Genomic DNA, 20413 nt, shown 5'->3' on the forward strand with positions numbered 1-20413 from the left:
CTACCCTAGGTGACGCTGTTTTGAGTAGGGGGATGGGACTAGACAGTCTCCAGAGATGCCTAAACCATTCTGAGATTCAGGATGGGAGGAAGACCTGCTTTAGAAGCCCTGAAGCAAAATTAGAACTTTCTACAGTAGGCAAAGTTTTCAGGAGCAGCCCACTGCAGAGGATGCTTCAGTTCTCCAGGACCCTTGAAACAAGAGCATGATTAACAATTTGTATCAATCATACAAGTTAGCGTCCTTGCAGAGTGCAGTGGTGCAGGAGGAAGCTTCCATCCCTCTCTGCTGCCTGATCAGAGAAGAGGATCAATACTCCAGCCAGCACAGTGAACCACACAAGTCAAGGTATCGTTAAAAACCTTTGTCATGTGTAAAGGCTGGGAAGTAACTGGAAGAAATTACATCTGCCCTTATCAGCATACGGTTTGCACTTAGCCAAGACTCATTTTCCTCTGAGCACTGAGAACTTGCTGAAATGCCCCTTCTTTGCTCAGTGTGATAAAGGAACTGGGTCACAGTCAGCTGCAAAGTTAAAGCACTGGTGCCACTGCACATCAGTGAATGCCCTAATAGAAATGTAAAGCATAAGAATAGGTGACAAGTCCTCTGACAAGTGGACAGAATGATTGTCCTTCTTCCCTGTATTTGCACTATATTCCCATAAAAAACAGAAGTCATCCTCATCTTTTATTTTTATTGCAACTGGAAAAATCTTTGCAATCAAGATGCCTTTCTCAAAAATGAAAGCTGAGAAAAGGAAAGGCAGCATCTGAGAGGAAGGCGGAGTGCCAGGCTGCACTCCCTATCTTTATTCAAAAAAACCCCTTGTATTTAGCCAAACAATCATTCAGGAATTGACCCAGCAGTGCTCACACTCATCTACATTTATGATTCTAGAGATATCAAAAATGATTTAGATGAATCAAAACTAATGACCTGGCTATTATTAATTCAGTGGGTTTTTAAATAATGCTGTTCAAATGTCAAGTCACAGGCTTGAAAAGCTGTGACATTTCTTTATCTTACCCTTGGAAGTATATTGTTTTTCTTCAGAAAGCTGTTCTCCAGATCAGATAGTTATCTAGAGCAGACCATCACAAGTGGCTGCCTAAAAGATGCATAAGCTGTCCTACATAGAATCAACTTTGGAGATTTGGAGCCACCTCCTCCAGCAGCTTAGACATGACGATCAAGTGGTACTTGGGGGCCAAGTAGAAGTCTCAGCTGCCTAGTGCATGCTGTCATGCGAGCCAGAAAAAGCAGCATGAACACAGGTGAGCATTATCCCACTAACTGTGACCATAGATGCATAGGAGAAAGCTTGACCAAACCCCCAGAATTCAGCCTGTGGAGAGTACTGACATTAAGCCAGCATGAAATAGGACTGCCAGGCCCTAGATTTACAGCAGTATAGAGATTGTGGTGAAGCTCAGAATTGGGACCAAAAATAGCCCAAAATAAATGATTGCGCTCTCTCTAAAGAGAGCTGACAGATCCAATCAACAAGTTTCAGTACAGATGGTTTCTGCATATTTTTAATTTATTCAGGCTTTTAAGGCTGATAAGAATGCCACATTTCAAATTGATCCCAATCCACTGTTTCAGGGTATTAGTAACGCTGTGTTTTCATAATAAACTCTCTTAAAAGGTTTATTGTTAAAGCTTCTTTCAGGCATGCAGGGTAGGTTTTGCCTTGAGCAGGATGTACCATCAGTGACCTCAAGCTGACACACAGCTCTGCTCAGGGAGAGTGCCCTCCTGCCAGAGCACCAGTCGAGTCAGCAGGAGCTGAGCCAACTGAGAAGCTACTCAGCGCTTCAAACAAAAGCTCCAGAATTCATGCTAGTATTTTCTTTTCCAGGTCGCTCTGTATCATCTGAAACAGACACACTTTGAATATATCCATACAACAACATCTGCACAAGAACCACATGAGCAGCAGGACTACAAAACAACCCAGGCCTGGAGCTCAGAGTGCCTTACTTTTGGACCATACTCCTGCCTTCAGCACCCTACTGTAATCTTCCAATTGCAGACACTTCACAACTGAAACCGAGGTCGGGTCTGAACACTTGCAGGTGTATATTTTTCAGATGAACTCTGAACTGACCACTTCAGCACACAGTGTTGCCGATTTGTGCGATTCTCTTAAGCCTTACAGCCTCACTGTGTCCCAGACTATGCAGTATAACAGAATAGAATGGTAAGTTACCTGAGAGACAGCAACAGAAGTCACACAAGAAAAGAAGCTCCAGCAGCCCTTGAGGTGCACCTATTCAGCAGATGAGACTGATTGTCACTGCATGCTGCACCTTATTGCTGCAGCTGAACCTTTAGTTTCCAAACAGCTTTTTTTTTTTTTTTTTAAATTCAGTAATTATGTAGACAGCTTTTCCTCCTCCAAACTTGTATACGCCTTGATTTTTCCAAAGATCACTGCAAGGAATAACCTCAGTGACAGCTCCAAGAACAGGGAGCCACGTCCAATTGGTGCATACGTGCTGTTTGTAGTCTTTCTTTTCTTCTTAAAAGAACCTAGGAACTGCAATTTCTAAATGCCAAGTATGTCTTTCTGCATGGCCATCTGAGTAGTCATCTTGATTCATGCTTAGCTGAGGGCTTTTAACACCTGGCACGGAAAGATTTCTTTGGCAGAGGGAGAGCATAGATAGCTTAATCCTACCCATTAAAACAGATCATTTGGTGTTAATATTGGGCCTCCTGGCACATCATCTTTTTGTCTACCTTTCTCAGGATAGAACTCAATAAAAAAAAAGAGGCTAATTCAAAAACTACCTCATGGAAGCTATTTCCATTAGCCAAAAGGGAAACTCTTGCCATTTCACTCCCACGTAGAAATAAATTTCTGCCAGCTGTTATGAAAACATAGCCAGTCTTATCTTTATTTATTCTCAATATAAAACATTACAATGGTGTTATAATGTTTTTTGATTTAAAAAAATTAAAATAAAATCAAAAGGTCTGCATTTTCCTGATGTTCCCAAAACAAAACCTTCTTTTTCAAGTTATTTTATAAATACTCATATGTAATTTACCTTCCAACACAACAGGATGGTACCAAATGTCTTAACAGCACATTGGAAATGGATTTCAAATTATTATTTAGGCATTTATTAGATCCCTTAATAATAGTTTTGAAAGAAACCTTATCCTTATCCACTGGTAGATAAACAAATTTAGAGGCCAAGTCTAGAAATGCTTGTTTTCGAGAAAACTCACAGTTTTGGTAATAACTACGTGGAATATTCTAAGCTTAACCAGTGAATGACTGCATATGTATACACACACACCCAAACATGAAATAAGAGAATTCAGAGTAAGAACAAGAAGGACATTCAAAACAACTGATACGGATTTTATTTCTTTGCATACTCAGTTGCCTTTGACACATGAATTGCCTGCTGTTATACTACCTACATCATGCTGGGAGGCCACAGAATACAGAAATCTACCTGCACGTGGGGCTGATGCACCAGAGCTTCCATGAGTGCTCCTCGGGATAGGGCACAAGTTGGAAATGGTTCAATTACTCTAGCAAAGCAATTACTTACTCTTTGTCTGTACTCCATGGCAAAAAAAAATAATATTACTTGAGCTCTTATGAGCCAACATCGTAGTCCAGGAAATCTCTTGCTCCTTGATTTAGAAGGGATTGAGATTAAACAACAATAAAACTCTATACTTGTTTAGGCAAATATACCCCGAGGTATATTTGTAGTGATAGGTGCCAACACTTGTATGTTCACACAGTGTAATCCAAGACAGTTAACCAGGTGCAAACTATGGTCCTATCAGTTTAGCCCAAGCTAATGTCTTGCTTTCATGCGCATACACACCACTTGTAACAACAGCTTTGGTTGAATGGCACAGCCACCAAAGGCGTTCAGTACTCACTAAAACTGCTCACCTTCAGACTTTGGGGTTGCTCAGAAGAACAGTACCCTGTGCAGGCTAGTGCACCCAGCTTGTCCCTAGCATTTGTAAGCAAACTACTGCACTAATTAGCTGGTTTAATAAACTTCAGACTACGAAGGATTTCGAGATGAGACAGGATTCTAATTCAAATAGAAACCTCCACTGACCCTCAGAAGAGGGCTATATTTCTCTAATCCTTCAAAGATACCTCTTGTGATTCAGAGCAATTGGAGAACAATACCTTAATAGGGAATAAGCTTAGTTACAGACAAGCATAGTAAATTAAAGGATACATCCCCATGGCAAAGAAAAGGCATGATTGTTACCTATATTGTTTAACCTAACTAACTGCTAAGCAGTAATAGTGAAGCTTCATCATGTGTCGGCAACAATTATACACATTCTTCATGACCGTTGGGCATATGCACACACTATTTACCAGCACATGTTATAACCTGTTTTTTCACTGCTTTTTACCTACATGAAGTAGATAACCCAAATGAACAGGCACATTCAACAATTACTCCAAGCCTTTTCACGTCTACCCAAAGGTAGAGAAAGGAAGGGTCAGGTAGGCTTTATGGTACCACCTCATTCCCTCTTCCATTTACTCATTTGGACCATGCAAGTTTCCTGCTGCAAGAGCTGTGATGCTGGTAGTATCCAAATCAGGTGGCTTAAAGCTGTTTCAATTCCACCTAGAGAAATAACAGCAACTGAATCATAGATATACTGGAAAGAACTGTTGGTCTGAAAAGCTACTTTAAAGATAACTGAATCTTTGAAGAAATACAGCCTTAGAAGATGTCATATTCTTCAGCAAAGGGAATAGTAATCACAACCTAAATGTTCTTCATGGGAGTTGTTTTGAAAGCAGAGAAGGAAAAGAATGAAGATGGTGTACCTGAACAGGGTGTACACCTGGGGAAGTGTCACAGGCAGTGGTCCCAAAGATTTACCTTTTCCCCCCCTGCAAACACAGCATCAGCAAAGATGGGAATGTATATCTCTTGGTAGGCACAGGTGGTAATCTGTGCCTCACACAGGCATGATGAGAATAAGCATTTACTCCTTTAAAAAAAAAAAAACCTCAAGGGAAAGTCAACTAACACTCCCCCCACACACATTAAAATGTAATTAGAACTACAAAATAGCTGAACTTACAAAAATTGGTTCTACTGCAAACAGAGGTACAAAAACATGATTAGACTTTTCTACCTACATTAACACTATTTTCTATTCCTTTTTATGGAAAAGGATGATGCTAGAGGATATTTTGCACTGAAAAAACATTTCTTTAAGTGTACTAAATGTGTTAGGTGGACAAGTTTACATATACTTAGCATTCACTGAGGTTGCATTCACTAGAATGAACTCAACCACTATTAATGTAGATGCCCTCACTATTTGAGTATGATGCCAAGTCACAGTTCAGCAAAACTCAACACATTATTTGGAAGACGTATTTTCAAATAAGAAATCTTTACTTAAGCTTTAGGGCAGCTCATTAGTTCAGCCAAGAGATGTTAATCTTGTAATTCTTCCTCAAAAGTTCAGGATCTCCCTTAGGTTTACATAACTGTATCAGTCACCGTTACAATTGAATCCACATAGAGGAAAAAAAAAATCAAAGTTAATTTAGCATGGATTGTTGTAGGGTTTTTTGTTTGTTTGTTTTTTTAAATTCATTGATTAATTGTTCAGAAGATGAGTGAAAGATATTCTGGCAGGTGACACAGGAAATATATGGGGTGGGAGGGAACACATAGGACATGCTACAATGCAATCAATGAATCCAGCTGAAACATCCTAGCTCACAATTTGCCAAGTCAAGAGTGGAGCATAACATCAACATGCCATAGTGTATGCTTTGAGGGACTAACTTTCCCCGCCCCGCTCTCTCCTTTGGAAGCATTCTGAAACACTTTGAACCTTAAATCAATGTCCCGCTGTATGACCTCTTTAACTCCTGCTGACTATGCGACCCTAGAGAAAGAAGGGTCAGTGGAATTATGCACTGCAGTCCATGAACAAAGCTGCAGACATCAGTACCAAAACGGCAGGGCTAGGGGAAGAAAAAAAGAAAGAGCTCAAAAGAAAATCTCTCACCAAACAAGAAAGATACAAAGCATTTGCCACAGCTCTTACTGGCTCCCTCATCAGCCACAATAATGAAATGAATGACTTGAAAAAACCTTTCAAAAAACTGTGGGTTTGTTTGTTTTTTTTTTTAAGCTCTGAATAAAAAAATAACTCCCCACCCATACTCTATGTTTTTGTTTGTTTGGCCTATTCCCAAGGCTAGTAGACAGGCATATCTGCATATCAGGAGCCACAAAACTGTGCAGAGGTGCACTGAAGTGTAGTCTGTACAACTAAATTGCTACATATGCACAAATACGCAGAGGATCTCTTCACGGAACTATGGCAACCGCTAGTCCACCAAGTTGCGATTCCCCCTTTGTCCTAACCTTTCTTTGCTCTTCTAGTCCTTCCTGACTTGGACAAGCAAAAGAATAAACAGAAGTATTAATGAGGTCGGGATTGGACCTGCAACAAAAGAGCTGGAAAAGCAAAGAGACCTACTCGCAAGCTTGAATCTGGAAATATTCTAAAGGAAACAAACTTTTCAGCAGAGCTGTACAACAGTGATTAATGGGATATAGGCAGCATGAGCCTGGGATACAAAGTCTTGCCTAGGAAACGGGGGTTAGAGTGCCCATAGTGCCATTGAATGACTTGCTGGAGCACTATCATAAATGACCTTTAATTTGGATGCTTCATGTCTTTTTGTCCAGCTGAGATAATTAAGGCCTGATTTTCAGAATTGCTGAGCAACCCCAGCTCCCAGTCATTTTCTCACTGGAGTACTGCACTGGCCAAACATTTGGAAGTTGCTTGTAAGTATTTAAAAATACCAAGGCTACGATCCAAGTATCAAACTATCTGTACCTCTTTTTCTATCCTAAATCAAACTTTGAAAGCCTTTCAGGCCCTCTGTCAGGGTTATTGATGCTTATGAAGTCCTCTGGCATCCTCAAATGGAGAGCCTGGTAGAACTGCAAAGCATTCCCTCTTTCCATGTTTATATTTAGCCTCAGGGAGAAGGGCCTCCTCATGTAATGTAATGTATATTGACATTTAGACCAAAAATGCCATGGACTGATGTTAAAAACAGTAGAATTTTTCACTTCATACAAGTCTGAACTACGTTTTTTGCATCATTTTTTCAAAATGGCATTTGCACAGAAGTTTCTGCCCTAACAATGGGTCTTTCCCTCTTTCCATTCTGTATCATATCTAACTTCCCCTCTTGATCAATACATTACAAGAAAGTTAACTCCAAACCACAAGCAATCATACTTCATTACTGATTGCAGAGGAAGATTATCAACAGAAGACAGCTTTTTCCCCTTGTGAACCTTGGAAAACACTACTTGTGTTTTGTACATAGGGGATGTCAGTTTCTATTTCTGAAATCACATGTTGTCAAATACATACATGTGTAAACATACATAGACATCCGTCTTTTCACTCTCTTGAAATCTAAATTATGTAAAAGAGAAACTGAGATGGCTGCATTCCAATCGTACTGAAGACCTCTCACCTCCCTTTCACCTCCATTTTCCAGTCACTTAAATCTGGTTTCTTTCTGATCGTCTCTGAAGTCTTAGACAGCAACAGACTCAGTATGAAGATCCCTATAGACAAGTTTATGTGCACACTGGGAGAAGAAAAGCAAACCCCTGTCCGTCAAGTCCACCTATTCAGCCTTAAGGCCAGAATTGCTTTAAAACAGAGAAAGAGACTGACTCATCTTCCAGCCCTTTTTTAATGCACCATTGGGCAGTTCACAGTGTTTCCACACAGTTCGTACTTTTTTCCCCCTGACTTCTTGATGTAACACATGCCAAGATGCTGGAGACTTTCTGCTCCTCCAAGGTGTGGACATTGCCATGCATTCTACTTACCACCGCTCTCATGCACTGCCAGCTGCTATTGCTCCTGCTGGCTTTTTTGTTTGTTTTAAGCAGTGTATTAAATTTTACAATTCAAAGATGTTATTTAGCACATGCTTTAAAGAAATCCTGCCTCACTCCTCTGACAGCCAATTGGTGTTGTTAGTGAGGAGCAGTTCTGCCACAGCTGCCTTAGTTTAATCCAAGGAAGAATACCAATAGAGCAGAATCAAACCAAAATAAATTATTTTGGGAGATGCATTGCTCTCAAGGTTTAATCCTAATCCTGACCTGAATTTTGTTAGCAGTTAGAGGCAAACTGCTCAGACATCTTTTTCACATGAGAAGACACTTACCAACCATAGTGTTTTGAGGCAGCAAGGAGCCTGAAGCACAGTGATCTGCTTTTATTATTGTATTGATATATCAATACTGTAATTATGAAACTTAATTTGGTTTCTCCCTGTCCTCAGTCTGTCTCCATACCATTTTCTATTCTATTCTGTTCCCTCTCATCTCTGCATTTCTTGCCAAACACATGCAGCATCCACAGAATGACACCATGCCTCACAGTCTTTGGAACAAGAATATTGTAGAAATGAAAGAACATTTAGAAAGAGAGACTTAGCTTCAAAGTTTGCCTTTGCTATCAACCTTACTTCTTTTATATCACCGTACATAATTTGTATCAACTGACCTGATTAAACCCAAGAATGCATCCATGGAGGACAGCTGACAGCAAATCCTCTAAGACAGAGGGGACTGAACTATCACTACAGTCTCGTGTGCAACTCTGAGTAGTAGTTTGAAAAAGGATCCTGTGCCAGGGTTACTTTATGCCAATGTTGGAGCTATGCTGGGGATTATTTGCATGCCCAGTTACAGGAGAAAATGAGCCAGCAGATGCTACTGAGTTGCAGAATTGTATCCTCTTCCATTTGCAGCCCAGATGTTTCCCCAAAACAGAGCACCAATGGCCTGATCTCACCCTGAGCCTTTTTTCCTGCCCCTGGACTCTCAGGACGTTCTGTAGGTGTTTAGTGTTTCTTGGCCACCTAGAAGGTCTGGTGTGGGGGCTGGCAAGTCAGATAGGCTGGCCACCCTGATGTAGTCCTTCCCTATATGATAGTGCAGTTACTCTCACTTCAGCAGAGGACGTCAAGAGCAGCAATGGAGATTTTATTAAACAGCCCCAAATCTACAATAGTAGATGGAATTACAAGACCTTTCAATAATTAAAAGTATATGCAACTAAAGCAGATTACACAGAACTATACCTAAAATTTGTCCCAAGCCTTGCCTCTAGCTGGTAGCACTGAGTATTTTTACTAAGGAAATGGCAGACACTGGCGGCCTTGAAGGCACTTGTCTGAATTTATCTAAGAAAGGAACTAATTTGCTGCAGCTCTACTAAAAATCTCTCTAAACAGCAACAGTCAAGAAACAAACTGAACAGCTCAGCAATTGCTGTTAAAATCATTGCCAGGCTCCTTTGCTAGTATCAGTTGGGAGTGAGAAAGCTTCTTTCTCATGCTTGCCATTCAAACATCCAAACCCTAAATAGGCACATCAGTGATTAAAAGCTAGAATACCAGATCCAGGCAGGCTGAGCCAGAACAGATCCAGGCTATATGAACATGCCTCCAAAATCTGTGGTTCAAAAAGGAATTAAACAAAGGATGGGAAAACAGGAACCAAACTTGAGCAGCTGGCTCAGGGCACTGCCTTTCCCTCTTTCAGTACACAGCAGTGCAAACCTACCTAGCTCTCATATGCTGCACAGCACCTCACTTGGATATTTTCTAAAGGCAGCAATACTCTACACTGGTATTTTCTCAGAGAAATGCCAGCCCCAATGTTGGGCTCTATATAATTAAGCTGAAATAAGAAATGCTGTTCCAAAAGGAAGGACAGCTTTAATCAGGTAGAAGCCTAAGCACTGTTTCCAAAGCCATTAAGAACCTATTTCTTGCCTCCTGACTTAAGCAGTGTATTAAGGGTCTATGTTGTTTTGTTTTAGCTGTAAGTCTGCAGGGTGGACAACTAGCAAACACTGAATATTTTGGCTACTTCTCATGACTAAGATACTGCATTTCCAAATTATGCACTTTTTCCAGAAGGTTTGATCTGGTCTCTCAAGGTCAGTGCAATATCACAGAACAGTTAAAAAAAGAAAAAATAAAAAAGTCCCTTACCTGTGGCAGAGTGAAGACTCTCCAAGCTCCAGTACCTGGACAGGACGCCTCTCATCCCACCACCGCCACACACCACCCCGCTGCTGTCTGAATCTGAACCGGGTGAGAGCCCGGAGCTTCCACTGCTACTGCAGTTTTCTCCACTGTGTGCCCCACTGGACTCACTGGGGCACTGCTGGGTCCTCATGCAGGCAGGTAAGAGGGAGAGCCAGGGGCTCTGCTCTGCTGGGGGAGGAATCGGGCAAAGTGCTCTGTAGCTGCTCCCAGGGCAGTGGTACCTGGCAGTGCTGTCTGAGGACTGAGCTGGATTCCTATCCTCCTCTCTGCTTGTCTCGATGCATCCTGACATCATAGGGGTCCACTAAGGAGGCTCCCTCTGTGGCAGCTCAATTGCTCTCAGCTGCAGCTTATAGCAGCTGATTTTTATTAAAGCCGATTTCAAGGCATTAAAAAAGCAAGGGTGGGACAGAGGTCTTTCCTCCTAATTTAGCAGAACTGTCAGATTAAAAATAAATAAGTGGGAATAGTAGAATTTCATGCATTTTAAAAATGCCCAAGTGAGAGAGACCTTGTGTTATCTGCTTCCCCTGAGAACTCAGAAAGGACTTAACATATAAACTAATCATGTTTAGAACTGGCTGCGGCTGCTGCTATTAAAAAACTATTTTTGTAAGTCCTCAGAAAAAGAATTCAAAATGAAATCAAAGCCAGAAAAACACAGATTGAGATCTGGGGAGGTTGACAGCTGGGAGCTTTGAAAAAATCATTTAGCATCCACTCCCAGACTGTAGAGCTGGGATGGTCCCTATTTCAGTGTGTGATCTTTGTAAGAGACCTCAGTCCCAAGTGACACACCATCCCTAACTACATTTTAATTAGAAAGTTTTATATTCTCATTACCTAACGTGTGATTCAGTGTGTTCCTATAAAAAGAATTCTGAAAGAATACTAGTTTCCTGAGAATGCAGAAATACCTGTACTGTTTAACAACAGCTTTGAGACACCACAGAGGTTTTATGATAAAGGACATTTCCAGACTGCCACTCTGCTAAAACACCTGCCTTACAATGGCAGATTTGTCAGACTATCACAATAATTTAAGAGTAGCCACATGGTTTGTACCATATGCAGCAGAAAACATTGTAAAACTTCTTATGCTAGTTACCAGAATAAGCATAAGACCAGAACTAGATGGCTTCAGTGTGACATTATCCATGTCAGCTCAAAGGTAGCCAGGTGAGGCTGTAACTAGGGGGTTGGACTGAAGTAAATGAGGAGCTCAGCGCCACTAGCCCAGCTGGGAGGGTGACAGCCTCCCATAGGTGGGACACGCAGGAGCATGCCGAGAAATATTAAACTGCTCCTACCATTTACAAAGCGAATGTGTGTCTAGGCACCCAAACCCAAAACTGGGAGCTTAATTTCATGCAAGAATTGAAAATGCTTGATTTACTATTTCTGTGTAAGGTAATTCTGTCCAAAGTAAATACAGCCACATTATTATATGTCCATCACAGCCTGCTCTGACAGGGACCCATTTGACTTTGCCTCACTATCTGTGCAATAGCAGGGTTATTTTATTTCAGTAAGACTTTTGTTTTATTATTTTCTAAAAGAAAAAAAAACACCTTTGCCCTCTATCACTACAGGTTACTACAAAGCATCCAACAATGCTGAACCAACTCTGGAGTCCTTAAATATTTCAGCTATTCTTTACAAGAAAGGTCTCTGCAGTACTAGCAAAAATAACATTTCTACAGTGGCCCATAGCAAAAAAATTCCTTCAATTGTCTTCCGAATGTAGCTACTTAGACAAAAATATCTTTCTCTAATGCCTCCCTATACAGAAATGGAAATGTGTTCTTGATTTGACTGCAGTAGAACCACTCTTCTGCATTGATATGGTCCTTCTAGGGCCTCCTAGAACTGCCTGCATTAAAGTACAAATGGAGAGAAACGCTTCTTGATCATAGTAATGGGGAGGAAGGCAAGTTGAGCATTAACAACAAAGATGAATGCAGCTGTTCTGTGGATGTGGAGTACAGGGCATTGAGAAAAGGGACAGTGCAGCTCTTCAGACATGAAAGGTGCTAAGGAGAGGCTGCAATTCAGTCTTAATTATCCCACCCCTGCCCCTTGAAATTGATGCTTGGTACATGAGAAGTAAGGAAACCTCCACGTACCTGTATCTCTCCTTGACTGAACAACTTAACCCGACATTATTTACAGAGGCTCTGTAGCAACTGCCCTTGCCTGGGAGATGTCTGCCCTCAACCTGCTTAAATCACTCCATCTGTTCCTCTGCTAACCCTCCCACTCTGTGGACTGAATGCTCTTGGCAAATATCAAAAGGTGTTTATTCAGTGCCAGAGACAATAGTGCTGTAATCCTAGCTGAAGATGCTACAGAGGTATGCATATTATATGTATGTACTGGATAGGCATTTTCTGATAGAATGGAAAGAGAGGAAAAATACTACAAAGCCAGGTTGTGGAAGGCACAATATAATATCAGAGTTCAAAACTGCAACCCATCACAGAGGTGTTCCACCTAACTACAGTTTTTTGGGTTTTTGTTAAATCTACGTAGAGATTTTCTTCTGTGACACTAGAGAAAGAAGTTACCTAAAGTTGCTGTAGTGCTAGCTGACTCCAACTACAGGTTAAGGATCTCACTGTGCAGCCTGATCAAGGTAGTCAAGCTAGCCAGAGCCTTGGACAGCCTGATCCTAAATATCTGCTGGATTTCTTTAGTCTCTCTTGGGTTCTCCTGTAGTCTCGCACCTTTGACTGGTGATTGCCAGAATCATTCAGGATTTGCTAGGATCTTTTTTCACTCTTTGCCCCATGGAAAGTTTTTATTGATATGCTAAATTTTCACCTCAGAAGCTAATACCTACAATCCCACTCAACCTGCTAAGACAAATATTCAGGAACTCAGCCATCACTTGGCCCCGCTTTTAAGGTTGGATGAAAATCTTTGAGTGACCATATGTTATCAGAGACCTCACAGAGCACAAATATTTATGGCTGTAGTTAAACAGAATCAAGATTGACATAGCAGGTCTAATCTTTCTGTGATTCAAAGTGAAAAATAAAGTAGGCAACACGATTGCTTTTTAGCCACTTAAATTCAATGGGACTTCCATGGGTTAATGAGGATGGAATGGACATTTCATGCTACAGCTACAATAATACACTTCTGAGGACTTGCATACCACTTTTTTTAGTTCTTGAAGGGACACAGAAATGACAAAAATGGAATAAATAGCTCAGCTTGTTATTTTGCTGAACTTCAGGACTGCTAAATATTTATAAGACATAACAAAGTCCTGTTATTAAGCTAATATTTTCCCTCTTGAATAGATTTCTCCAGTGGCTGTCAAACATCTTCACATTAACTGTTGCCAAGCATGAGCTTAACAGCCCATCTATAGCTGGGAAAAGAAGATGAAAGTTGGCCACGTGATGTTGAGTTAACAAACAGACCCTTTGCCTCTGAGAAATACTTTCCGCTATACCAGTGAGGCCAGAGGATAGCTTAGTACCACTAAGTGGTCACTGTCTTCCAGATTATCCACAAAAGATTCAGACTTTGAGAACTTGGCTTGCCTATTCTTATTGCTTATGCAAGATTTCCAAGGCCACCAGTGTGTTCATTGTCAGTGCACATCAGTCAGAATGAGTTAATGCCTCTTTGGTTGGCATAACCAACACCAGCACTGTGGTAGAACTCCTGGGCATCTCTTGTACATATCTGATAGCAAGAAATTTAAAGATCTTAGGCTGTTTAAATCTGACAAGACACAGGGAAAATTGCCAAAAAGATTCAGTCTGCATTTAAATAATGACTTTAAATAATATAAATTTAAGATCTGTTACAGCACAGCTACAAACCTGATCTTGTAATACACTAGTTGTAAGTTTCTCCCTCCACAAGAAGATGACAAACCCTCAAGGTTTACAGTCACACGTGTAACCTTATCCAGAAGTTTCACAGATTCTCTGAGAGGTAGCATGGGGGAAAACATCTGGAAGAAGGTAATGAGGGCAGGCACAAGAATAGAAAAATCTCTAGTGAGAAACACAGAAAGCAGCGAGAGCAGGGACTTCAAGGAACTACACCTCCAAATCTCAGACAATTACCCATGTATGTCTGTCTGTCACTGTGCCACCTCGTGATTGTCTCCTGCTGAAAAATCACTATGGAAAAGCTCAGAGATGGCAGAACCTCCCCAGCAAGTTCCCTTTGCTCTAGACCTGTGGGCTAGTAGCTCCCATGCCCAGAACTGCTCATCTCCTAGCTTCAGCCCAGTTGTAGCTACATTCTCACAGCTGCATCCACTGTCCATCAAACAGCTTCCCAGCAACATCCCCAATTTTAGGCAACGTCTTCAGGTTACAAATAAACAGGTATCAGACTCAGGAGAGAAATGGGGAAGGAGAGGATAAGTAAGATAGATAGCCTAAAGACAAACGTGCTGGTCCTCTGCTTTAACCCAAAGCCTTGTTACCCTACCACTGTTCTTTCCAGTATGTTTTGGGCCCTTCCCTCTCACTCCTTTCCTGGGTCAACTGGTCTCTCAAGATCATCAGAGGCTGCCAAAAAGCAGAAAAGCATTCCCATATCTACATTAGGAAGTGGCTTATTTCCTACGCTGGTCTTTCACTCTAGCTCAGCCTATTCAAACACTGCAGTAAACCAGGCAGTAAGGAACAGATACACACTGCAAGGTACAAATGAAGACATGGGCATAACCAGACAACTAAAGGGGAAAGATGGCTATTCATCAAGACTACCTGCCAAAGTGCGTGGTGCAACCAAGAAGGTCCTTCCAAAGTGTTCAAACATTCCTGACGTTTGAACAGGACAGTTAACTTTGCTAAACTCGGGGGTGCGTGTGTGTGAGAGTGTGTGTGTGCACGTGCGTGTTGGTGGGGGTGTTCAACCTCTATAATTCTCTGGAGGAGGCTACCAACTCATTCAGTCTTCACTGAATATAGAGCTTAGCACCACCTCAGCTGCTCTTTATTTCGCAGATGTTAGAGCCATCTACCGGTTCCTTACAGTTTTCTCAAGTGGCTGCTCCGGACAGAAGAGCTGACAGGAAGGCAGTCTGCAAAACATGATCAGCGACCAAGAGCACCACAATATGCCTGATCCCTAGGCTGTCCAAATGACAGGTTTGAGCCTGCCTCGTTTCTCCCAGCACGACATAAAGGCAGAGAGAACAATGTCTCAGTGCTCTAGTGCCAGTGACTGGTCAGAGGAAGCTAACGAGCACAGCAGATACAGCATTAAAGTTAAGCTCTTCTCCCAGCATTCGTGGTATGTTCTAGTTGGGAACAGGCAGCTCACCTAAAATAGTAAGTTTGTGCTCAGCTAAGCTCTTGTCCTCAGGTACACGACAGAAGTCTCATAGCTGTGCATGGCACCTTTTGGGCTGGGATCATGACAGCCATCCTTTCACACCTGAAGAACTAGAGAGCACTCTGAAATACCCCATCCCCCACAGTCACTACAGCATCCCCTGCACAAGGTGGCCAGCTGCAGACTTTGGGAGTGAGAATTTTATCTGTATTTTCAACACGGAAGTATATAGTACCACTGCATATCACACAGTACTTTCATATCCAGTGTCTTTTATGACTAAAGCATATGCTAGAATCATTAATACAAGTAGTTGCGTCTTTAGAGTTAGGAACACTAAAATTAGATTAAATGGATTAACCACTTAATTTTATATTTATTTTAAATTACCTACAGCTCTGTCAAAAGCAACAGGTATCAGAAAAAAGCTGTGCAAGAATCAGAGGGCATTCTGCTGCACTACTGCTGCCTCAAGAACATTCCCAATCCTAAAACTGATCCAACAATTTAAGGGTATTGCTTCAGTAATTTGCAGGTTTTTTCCCAGCCACATCCTACCACAGGAAGGACACGTGCACACACTTATCACCCCCAAAATGCTTCACATGAAGCCCACAAGCAGCAGCTAATAGAGATGGCTGCGGTATAAGCATTACAATGCTTCCTCTGTTCATCAGTTTTCTCCCCCACTAGTATGTTTTCGGTGGTGGAAAAAGGGTTCTGCTGCATTTCATCTCTTTTGCTACATTTACACAGAAATTCTTGAGGTCCAGGCTTAGGTCATAGTATGAAATTCACCTGTACCTACCTCAGGAATATTGTGTGAATCGTAGATGATTCAGGTTTCATGCCCCATTTCCAGATAGCATATAAACACCTACAGCACTACCAACTGGACACTCTACATTTCCTCCCCCTTTTCATCCTCTGAAATTCACATATATTTTTTAACTCCCTCAGCTCCCAATTGGGAACTGTCATGAAATTTGTATCAGCTGTGACTCAGAATTTACTTCTATAACAGTGGTGCTTAGGGATTTCAGCTAATATCAGAGATGCACAGACAATTTGACAATGATGGGTTTCCATCTGGGATTTCCAAGGAGTAAAGCTGCAGCTTTTTTAATTCAGCCAGGGAGCTGTTCCTAAGTGCTAGGGCAACACCAGATGCTTGTGACATCGAATGATCAAAGCCCTCAGTGCTGAGAGAGCAGAGGCAGGGCTCTTGACACTATGATAATAAGTAGTTTGTTTTCTTATTTCCAGATGAAACCTTATGACTCTGTGCATGAGTTGCACAAAGTGTCAGAAAGCAAACCAGTTTTCCTTGACAAAATATTATGGCCATTCAACTCTGATGTAATTAGCACAATGTTATGGTCCCTTAATTAGGTAATTCCAGCAGTGTTTAATTGATGGTACAAAGAGACTTTCTGAGGCAGAAACAGCAGCTTGGCACCCAACTATGGTTGGCTTTTCCTGGCTAGATTCCTAACCACCAAACAACTCCTCTGCAGTCTGCTTTTCTTATCCCACCCCAAAGTGCTATGATAGAGATATCTGCAGTGTTTGGGTAGGAACTGTCAGATGGAGAATTACCTGGCAAAGATACATCTCACTCTTTAATAATCCTTGAGACCTACATTTTAATTCTGAGAAAGTGTCAGTCATTGGCAATGAAGCAGACACAATACTTCATGCACATTCCTCTTGAAAATACAGCATACTTGTTCTTTAGGATGATTTATTTAAAGTACAGGAAACTACTACCTCTAGAGGCTCATGTAGTTGCTCTAGTACCTAATTAGCAACTTGAGAGGAACCTCACCATACCTACCATAGTGCTTTCCAGCAAACACAAGGCAGGAAGTCTGTTTCACCTGCAGAAACCTAATTCAAGAGTGTGATATATATGACATCATCCTAGGTGAGACAGAGTTCTTGTGAGACAACACAATGTTTCTACATCAAGCACACTATCATTGCCATTAGTGATCTTTTCTTCACTAAAAGGCTGACCACTGCCTTTAAACAGCACCCTGGTTATTCGCTCAGGGAGAAAACAAACCAGAATATGAAAAGCATGTGAAAGAATTAACTCTAAAGCAGATTTCTGCTCAGACATGGACGCAGCATTCCACATAAATAGGTTAGAACGCTTATCACATAGTTTCCATACTCAATACACCAGAGCTTAATTCTCTCATAATTGATGTCCAACTAAGACTAGTGTACACACCAGGAGAGGAGATGCGCCGTTTCCAGCCCACGCAGTCTAAGCCTGTCGGAGTGCTCTGGGAAAATGGATGCAGTTTCAGCGGCAGGATGTCAAAGGCAACAGCAGACGTAATGGATGGACTTCTTGTAGGCTGATATAAGAGAGGGAAAACAAAGACAACAAACATTAAACTCGGATGCCCTGGAGGACAAAATACAGCATTCATCACAGAGCACCTCTTTCCACCTCTGTTCCCTGCTCACGTAAGCAAGCAGTACGTTAGTAGACACGTGGATGATTATGGCTAGAGAGGTTAGAAAAGAGTGAGAAGGCAGGGAAAACTGTAAGGTAATAAGAACAGAAGTGGATAACCAGGTACTGGACTCATACTTCACATACTGCCACACATACTTACATTCACAGAAAGTTTCACTCCTTCCTATGAAGTGTATCTAGTGGGAGGGGGAAGCATATCACCCTAACAAGTCATCCCCTCAGCTACAGAACCGTTTCCTACAACTTTATGACTAATAATTCCTGTTCTGGTATTTAACATGTAAATAAAGCCTTTTCCCTTCAGAGATTTATTGGTACCAGTCCCCAGCCATATAGGATGTGGATAATAGCATTCTTCCCTTCAGTTAAAGGTACAAATAGTATCTCTCGCTCTCTTCTCTACCTGGCCAATTGATTTTACATAACTTACAGAACTTTATGAAACTTTGAAAACTCTATACCATTGCCAGATCTCATTGAATTAATAACTTTTTCTGGTTTAAGGGGGAAAACTTATAGATACATACATACAGTACATTACCTCTAATGCCTCAGTAAGTCAGGCTTAAAATAAACAAAAATACAAGATTTTTTGTTTGTTTAAGAAATCACACAATCATACAAACCACTGCCCTAAAGATACTCCATCCACCCACACACTAACCCACTCTCTCATCCAGACATTTGCTTTAAGTTTAAGAAAAAAATACAAAATTTTTCAACAAAATCCAAAATGTAAACAAGGTTGTTCTCCTTTTCCGTGTCAAAACCAGTATTTTCTGCCAATCTTGCCACACCAACAAACTTTCCATGTTTTCTTTTCCTCTCATCCACCCTGAAACAGAAATAACGTCTGCTTGATATAGGGAAATGAGACCAACATTCCCCTGCTACTTCATCAGGGAATCACAAGATACTGAGCAAGATACTACAAGAATATAGATCATCTGACAACGAGCACTGCAGATTGTAGTAAGAAGTCACTGAAACTTGTAGTACTTAATGCATAGTGCAAACATGCTTTTATTCCTTCTTCCTCTCTCTCTTTTCTCCCCATACCTCCCTATGGCTGGCACATACAGAGAATATCAGTGACTACAGGTGACTGGGAGATCAGCTGGTCAGTGAGCACTGGTCCCATGGGTGTAGCCATTTTTCATCGCTGTATCACAACTGCCCTTTCCTTTTGCTGCTCTGACATTCAGTTACAACTTCCCCATCCTTCACTGAACCAAGAATTTGGGATACTGAGGTCCAGTAGTTTATCTAGGAACTTTCCTTCTCCCTACCAGTCCACACAATGTCCCATCAGCATAAAGTCTGCTGACTAGCCTTGATGCTGAAGCCTCTTCTTTAGATGATGCCAATTAGTCAAACATCCTTCCAAAGCTAAACAGCAAACTAAGCCCACTAAGCTGAGAGTGCTGCTGCTCTGTGCCTGGTTTGCTTCATTCTTCCTGGACTTACTTTCCTAAAACAAAGAGAACACAGCCAATACTTTGGCACAAATCACCATCTCCTAAGGGATAGCATGAACCCTGTTCAAATGAACCTGAGCAGTGCCTGTTTGTCTAGAAAAGTCGCAGCAAAGCCCCAGTGGGAGCACATGCTCTTCCAGTGACAATGAAATCAAGCAAAACAGGCAACTTACTGAGCTACTGTTCTGAAAATGCCAAGGGTAAAGTCTAGGTTATTTACATGAAAGATGATAGAAAGCATTATTGTTCTGTTTAAGACTAAGAAGCAGAATACTGCCTTAGGGCTATTACAACAAAAACTGCAGGCTTTGCTCTTATTAATCTCCAGGACATCAGAGCAAATTTCAGGTACAGGCATCATTTGATTGCCATAGCAGGGGAGCCAAGCCTGTACAACCCAAAGTCAGGAGAATAAGCATTTTCAGAGATGTTAGTAATATGGGGGTAGGGTTTTCCCCAACCTACAAGGGAGGGGAGGGGAAATGAGGGGCTAGAGCATAGTGAAGACCCTCTCTTCTACATTTTCTGCTATAGGTTCAAGGGGGTTATTTCTATGCTCTTACACACAGCAGTTCAGTCCCTGGGAGAGGCATTTACCCCTGTTGTGTGTCTGTGCCTTCTCAGGTGCACAACAGGGAGATACCTATTCAATCCCCTCTCCAAATTGTGTTCATTACTCTCTTGAAGTGTATCTGAGGTGCCCACAGTGTTCACAGCCACGGTAGCACACAGCAAAACTTAATCTTCTCTTATTTCAGACAGGGTGAAATCAGATTTCTAGGAGTCGTATTCAGGACAATAAGCCAAAGATCTATTTTTCACTGCTTCTCATTTCTCTTTCAAAATAAAAGAGAGAGCTTTTTCTGCACTATACCCCCTCTGGGTATAGTCCCCTGATGGGCCTTTTAGGAATCTCTCTAATTTGGCAGTGCAGAAACTGCGCTCTAAAAAAAATGCATGTAGAAGCCATGCCTGTGC

At 41.5% G+C, this 20413-nt stretch overlaps 1 protein-coding gene across 1 annotated transcript in view; it reads right to left on the minus strand.

The window, feature by feature from the left end:
* Positions 1-20413, minus strand: part of ARHGEF4 (Rho guanine nucleotide exchange factor 4) — a 119552-nt gene that overhangs the window by 91172 nt on the left and 7967 nt on the right. Inside the window, 1 exon segment of the mRNA XM_059822572.1 lies at positions 17703-17832. Coding sequence (XP_059678555.1) covers positions 17703-17832 — 130 coding nt within the window.

This window comes from Gavia stellata, chromosome 11 (genome assembly GCF_030936135.1).
Source record: "Gavia stellata isolate bGavSte3 chromosome 11, bGavSte3.hap2, whole genome shotgun sequence".
NCBI lineage: Eukaryota > Metazoa > Chordata > Aves > Gaviiformes > Gaviidae > Gavia > Gavia stellata.